The sequence below is a fragment of the Saimiri boliviensis genome, chromosome 6 (assembly GCF_048565385.1).
Source record: "Saimiri boliviensis isolate mSaiBol1 chromosome 6, mSaiBol1.pri, whole genome shotgun sequence".
NCBI classification, from domain to species: domain Eukaryota; kingdom Metazoa; phylum Chordata; class Mammalia; order Primates; family Cebidae; genus Saimiri; species Saimiri boliviensis.
In genome coordinates this window covers 101273713-101280982 of record NC_133454.1, presented here as the reverse complement: position 1 = coordinate 101280982, position 7270 = coordinate 101273713, and the positions used below count along the sequence as shown (strand labels likewise).

General features: G+C 35.8%; 1 protein-coding gene across 2 annotated transcripts in view; it reads right to left on the bottom strand.

Moving 5' to 3' along the window:
• Window positions 1-2658: 2658 nt before the first annotated feature.
• QSER1 (glutamine and serine rich 1) overlaps window positions 2659-7270 on the bottom strand; it is a 90073-nt gene continuing 85461 nt past the window's right edge. For both annotated transcript variants that reach the window (XM_074401286.1, XM_010333173.3), the window contains exon 13: window positions 2659-7046. In XM_074401286.1, the coding sequence (XP_074257387.1) occupies window positions 6906-7046 (141 nt within the window). In that variant the 3' untranslated portion in view covers window positions 2659-6905. The remainder of the gene's footprint in view (window positions 7047-7270) is intronic.

Here is a 7270-nt window from a genome sequence, read left to right as displayed (position 1 = left end):
TATGTGAAAAGACCTAATCTACGCTTGATAGGTGTACCTGAATGTGACGAAGAGAATGAATCCAAGCTGGAAAATATGCTTCAGGATATTATTCAGGAAAATTTTCCCAACTTAGTAAGGCAGGATAATATTCAACTCCAGGTAATACAGAGAACACCACAAAGATATTCCTCAAGAAGAGCAACTCCAAGGCACATAATCGTCAGATTCACCAGGGTTGAAATGGAGAAAATACTAAGGGCAGCCAGAGAGAAAGGTCAGGTTACCCACAAAGGGAAGCCTGTCAGACTTACAGCAGATCTCTCAGCAGAAACCCTACAAGCCAGAAGAGAGTGGGGACCAATATTCAACATCCTTAAAGAAAAGAACTTTCAACCAAGAATTTCACATCCAGCCAAACTAAGCTTCATAAGTGAAGGAAAAATAAAGTTTTTTTTGTGAACAAGCAAGCACTCAGAGATTTCATCACCACCAGGCCTGCTTTACAAGAGCTTCTGAAAGAACCACTACACATAGAAAGGAACAAACAGTATCAGCCTTTCTAAAAAATACCAAAAAGTAAAGAACATCAATACAATGAAGAATTTACATCAACTAATGGGCAAAATAGCCAGCTAATATTAAATGACAGTATTAAACTCACATATATCATTATTAATTCTAAATTTAAATTGACTAAATTCCTCAATGCAAAGACAGGCAATTTGGACAAAAAACTAAAACTGTATGCTGCATCCAGACCCATCTCACATTCAAGGATAAACAAAGACTCGAAACAAAGGATGGAGAGACTTACCAACCAACCAGAGAGCAAAAATAAATAAATAAAAAGCAGAAGTTACAATTTTTGCCTCTGATAAAATAGTATTTAAAGCAACAAAGATCAAAAGAAGCAAAGAAGGGCATTATATAATGATAAAAGAATCAATGCAACAACAAGAAGAGTTAAAGGTCCTAAATATACACGCACCCAGTACAGGAATACCCAGACATACAAGACTTATAAAGAGACTTAGACTCCCACACAATAATAGTGGGAGACTTCAACATTAATATTAGATCAATGAGACAGAAAATTAATGATATCCAGGACTTGAACTCAGATCTGGAACAAGTAAACATAATTAACATTTATAGAACTCTCCACTTTACATAAAATATACACTCTTATCAGTACCACATCATATCAACTTAGAAGTTTAAACGAAATGTTGGTTGGCTCCTTGTTTGTTACTCTCTTCCCTCATTTTCTTTCATGTCTCCATTATTAAGGACAATTATAGGCATACCCATATTTAGACTGCATTCTAGCCCGGGCAGCAAAGCAATACCCCCATTCTCTCTCCCTCTTCCTCTTTCTCTTTCTTCCTCTTCTTTATTCTTTTTCTTATTATTCTTTTTCTAAAAAACAAACAAAAAAAAAAAGAATAATTCCTTTAGAAAAGAGAGAAAATTGAAAACCTTCAATCAAAACGCAAGTAATAGAATCTGCCATTATGAGACATTATGCTATATGTGTTTATGAATTATTGTGTTTCAGCCTTAGAGAAAACCACCTGTGAGATCCTGAGCTGAAGCAGGTGTTAATGGTTTAAAGGGCTTACTCTAACACTCACAGCTAGTTGGGTCAGGGATCTTTCTACAGCACAAAGCTCCATCCCACAAAAACCTTTTTTTGCCTGAAACACAGCTAAGTATGGTGACAAGTGCTGGACAGCGAAGTGCAAGGCTTCCCTTTCACCACTAAGGAATCACAATCCTCAGCTCCCACCTACCTTAGCTGACCTCCTCCCACTTTCCAAAACCACCGTGGGCATGGGGCTTGTGAATTATAAGGCATAAGAACAGGGCCATTAAAAAAAAAAAGAAACAGTATCTTCACTTGAAATACTTAATATGCTGAAAATATTATATGAAGATTAAGGCAGAATCTTATTCAGAAAATCAACTCACCAGTCCGGACACTCTTTATTTTAACCTACTAATAGTTTATAGAGATGACAGAATACCTTGATATTATCAATTACTTCTAGCTGTGCACTGTTTTCAAATAAAACTAGGATAAGTTAATGGATTTACAAGTTAATGGATTTATAACTTTTTTTTTTTTTTGAGATGGATTCTTGTTCTGTTGCCAGGCAGGCTGAAGTGCAGTGGCAAGATCTCAGCTCACTGCAACCTCCAACTCCCTGGTTCAAGTGATTCTCCTGCCACAGCCTCCCGTGTAGCTGGGACTACAGGCACGAGCCACCATGCCCAGCCAATTTTTATATTTTTAGTAGAGATGGGGTTTCGCCATGTTGGCCAGGATAGTGTTGATCTCCTGACCTTGTGATCTGCCCACCTTGGCCTCCCAAAGGGCTGGGATTCCAGGCGTGAGCCACTGTATCTGGCAATTTATGACTCTTTATAGGTGGAAAGGACTAAAAGAGTTGTACCTTAAAACAGCAACTCTTAAATTTTATATTCTGCAATTGTCAGCTAAGGTTGTATAATTCATCAAATACTTAAAATAATCTGAGAAAATGGATGGGCCCTATAACATTTGTAACTAATAACTTTGTTTAGGTTGTGTGAGGAATCTGTAACAAGATGATTTTGGCTATATGATACCTGTTTTCAATTCTTAAAAACAAACAAAAAACCCAAACATTCTGATTTTCTTGTTTAAAAAGTTGTTTTCATTTTAATGATCTGAGTTAGTAACAAACAAATGTACAAAATTGTCTTTCACATTTCCATACATTGTGTTATGGACCAAATGAAAACGCTGGACTACAAATGCAGGTTTCTTTATAGCCTTAACTTCAATTATTGTCACTTATAAATAAAGGTGATTTGCTAACACATGCATTTGTGAACATAGATGCCAAAACTTGTACATGTAAGTTAATGCACAACCAAGAGTATACACTGTTCATTTGTGCAGTTATGCGTCAAATGCAACTGACACAGGAGCAGTTATCCTGGGATATTTCACTCTATATGAAAAGCATCTTGGAGAAACTGATTGAAATACAGTTTAAAACAAAAATTGTATTCTATAAATAAAATAAAAGTTGCAACTGGCACATCTGAAGCAACATTTGAGAAAGCTGCTTCAATAACCCTGCTGTTATACTGGTTTTATAGGTGTATCTCCAAAGTCATGGGTTGGGATATAGCTGCTTTAAAGAAAATAAATATGTATATTAAAAGGAAAATTACACTTTAAAAATGTGAGGAAAAGGCCAGGTGCGGTGGCTCAAGCCTGTAATCCCAGCACTTTGGGAGGCAGAGGTGGGTGGATCATGAGGTCAAGAGATCGAGACCATCTTGGTCAACAAGGTGAAACCCCATCTCTACTAAAAATACAAAAAATTAGCTGGGCATGGTGGCGCGTGTCTGTAATCCCAGCTACTCAGGACGCTGAGACAGGAGAATTGCCTGAACCCAGGAGGCAGAGGTTGTGGTGAGCCGAGATCGCGCCATTGCACTCCAGCCTGGGTAACAAAAGCGAAACTCCGTCTCAAAAAAAAAAAAAAAAAAAAAGTGAGGAAAGCTTTGAAAACAATCTTAATCCATGAGTCCATCTATATATTTTCAAGTTTTAGAAACAGAAATTTAGAATTTTCAAAGTAATCTGAAAACTTTATAAGCCATTTTAAAATAAGATTTTGTTCCCCCCATCTTACCAATGTTTCCTATTTGATAGTGTGATACAGAAATGGGCAGTTTCTGGTGTCAACTTACTGTGCTAATTGATCAATCATTATACATTCATGACCTCAGCAGCCACTCATCTGAACTAGTAATAAACACCAACACAAACTGATTTTTTATATTAAATTATTTTTAGATATCTAAAGGTAGGAAAATCCAATCTTTCTTAAAAATACTTTCCTGGGTTGTGGCAACATGTGCTTTACCTCTTCAACTCTACCTAAAACCTAAAATTATTTCTCTATTATAAATTTCAAACTCCCTGGCAAGGAATGTAAATGCTAACCAGCTAGGTATTTATAGTCATGCGCTGCAGAACAACCTTTTAGTCAAAGACCACATATTTGACAGTGGTCCCGTAAGATTATAATACCATATTCTTACTGTCCCTTTTCTATGTCTAAATACACAGATACCATTGTGTTACAACTGCCTACAGCAGGCGTCCCCAAACTATTGCGGCCCCCTGAGGCCATTTATCCGGCCCCCAGCCGCACTTCAGGAAGGGGCACCTCTTTCATTGGTGGTCAGTGAGAGGAGCACAGTATGTAGCGGCCCTCCAATGGTCTGAGGGACAGTGAACTAGGCCCCTGTGTAAACAGTTTGGGGATGCCTGGCCTACAGTATTCAGTATAGTAACATGCTGTACAGGTTTACTATATAGCCTGGGTCTTGTAGGCTATGCCATCTAGGTTTGTGCACTATGATGTTTGCACAACGGAATTGCCTAACAATGCATTTCTCAGAATGTATCCTCGTTGTTAAGCAATGCATGACTGTATTAAATTCATACAAAGTGATCACTCATGAATGGTTGTCATAATAACATTTCCATTTTTCTCTAAGGCCTGAGGTTGATGTCTTTGCCTATGCTCTATGGATCAAATGAGAGAACATGATGCAGCTAAAAAATAGGGTTTCTTTGAGGCATTATCAATAGACCTAGCCTCCCATATTATAAAAACCTTCATTGTACTAAAATGAATACAACTGTAAGCAGTTTGAGGGCAACTGCAGTGCAAAAGGAAATGGGTTATTTTCTATGGGAAACATAAGATTAACCTTAAAGAGATATCTTTGTTTGCCATGAGGCATATCATGAAGAAAATGTGGCTAGTGAATTCAAACATTCACTCCAAGAGCTACCTAAATGTAAGGTGGCTTTTAAAAATACTTAAATTATCAATGACTCAGGAACGTAAGCTGGAAGAGTAATATAAAGATATATATTTACAATGCTACATTAGGAGATGTAGTTCCCTACTCTGCACTTTGGAAATGAAAGACATCAGTTCTATCCAGAGTCAATACTATCAGAAAGAAATACAACTGCTTCCTACTCTTTTTCACTTGGAAAATTCATTTTATGATGTTCCCACCGTTGACACTCTGCGTCTCTCATATGAGTTAGGCAAAATGAATCTAATAGGTTACTTTTTTTTCAAAATAAACCACCCAAACAGGTTTTTTAAAACTTTCAAAAATAGAACATTTAACCCTTGAGAGAAACTTCCATTACTGAGTACCTAGTCTAATGGCAAGTACAGTATTAAGGATTATTGCTTTTAGTAAGATAACCATCAGAAATAAATATGTAAGCTTAACTCAAATCCTCATTTTTCACCCAACGCTACAATGTGTATTCTCAAATCAAGTCACATTATTTTCAATTCTTTGCCAGTTTACTGAGGTTTTAAGTATAAAAAGTTGGCCTGTTAATTCAAAATCAAGACAATAGCAATAGCCATGTGTCTTATTTGGGCATTGAGCAGTAACACTGCTTTCTTGATAGGATTTAAGGCACTAAATGGTGGTAAAATAAACAAAAGGACGATGATTAACTTCTTTAGAATCCTAAAAAAGGAGATAGTTTAGAATGACACTAGTAAATCTTTTTCTCAAACAAATAAGGCATCCTGTTGGCAAACGCAAATAAAACATAAGGTCATGTTGAACCTAATACATTCACTGTCTCAGCTAAACTACTTGAAATGCTACCTATCAAACCTAAGAAAGCTACAATAGTGTGTATAAAGGTTGGAAAGGCACCAAAAAGAGAGCTGTACAACTTCCAGTTTTAAGAGTTAAGGAAGCTGTGTTTAACACTGCAAACAGTCTAATTATCAGTTTTATTCTTCAAAATGTAAATGTAGTTAGATTTTTACCTTGACAAGTTAATCAAGTGCTAGTTTAGTAAGAAGTTTATTTTATGAATTAGAAAATTACTGCAGTGTTAAACGCAGCACTATTTATAAAGCTAAACTAATTCTAGCACTGAATGCATATTCTGGATAACACTGAAGCAAATCTGTATGAACAAAAATGGTTACCTCAAGATAGAATTCACAATAGAAATTCAACATATAACTAAATAAGATTTACTGAAAGTAACAAAAGGTGTTGTAGAGATATATCCAACATAATTATAACCACAACATTTTCCTTGTGAAAAATACAACTATTAGTGAAATAAAATGTACAATTGAAAATTTCCAAAGGAAAAAAACACAGTATAAATGAAAATACTTTTCTTTGTAATAGGGAAAATAGTATGTCATTGTTTTTTTTATCACAATATAATTTGACACAAAAAGCAGTCAGAGAATTGCACCAATTCCACATCCAGTTTCCTGAACATGTTAAGAGTAAAAGAAGTCTGTAAAGCAGAATAGTTTCCAAATTTTATATTTTAAATTGATGATATTCTTATACAGGATGTCACATCACAGCAGACCTGTTTACATAATGTACAATATTTCTGGTTTTGTGGCCAGATGTGAGTACAGATATATGCTTTCTGCCACTTCTCTGTCATTCTGGTATTTAGCCAGAGTCAGAACAAAAAATAATACTCGTTACTTTAAGTGTTATTTCTTTAGCAATAAAGAAAAATTATACTTAGTGCATGCTTCATCATTTGTCAAAAAATGTTTCTGAAAATAAAACTCAAGTTACCCAATGGTTTACAAAATAGAAAAATCATTCATTAGGTAAAAATGTGGTGGGACTTAGGTCCATTTCCAGACGACTGACTTCCTTCCTAAAGGCAGCACCACTGTCCTTCAGCAGAGGTGGCGATGACAGTTCCATGATGGAAGTGGCCGGCCTGCAGAAGACCACTACTTGATAGCTGATTATCTTTGACCACCCCGTATCTGCCATTTCATTAGTGCTATAAAAAAGATGGGACTTTTGTGGAAAAGTTAGGAACACTTCTGCTGTACATGATTTAGAAGTTCTCCAAATTTTTCAAAGAGGTCCTCTACCCATTTTACATTTTTCATACAAAGTTGAACAATTTCCTCCTGTCCTAAATCTTCATTTTTTTTCTGCACCGAAGAAATCTAAAAAAAAGAAAATTGCCACATTAGCTTGTACTTATCACTTCATACTTAAGTTCACCTGCAGTACTGATACTTTATTTTTTCTTAATCCCATCCATGGAGAATGATTATTTCACATAAATTTGGGTGAGATCTAATCCTTTCATCTTTGGCTTCAAGGGGGCAGAAAGGAAGGCTAGAAAAAGTACCTTGAACTTTCTCTATTTCTTCCAATTATGTTAGAA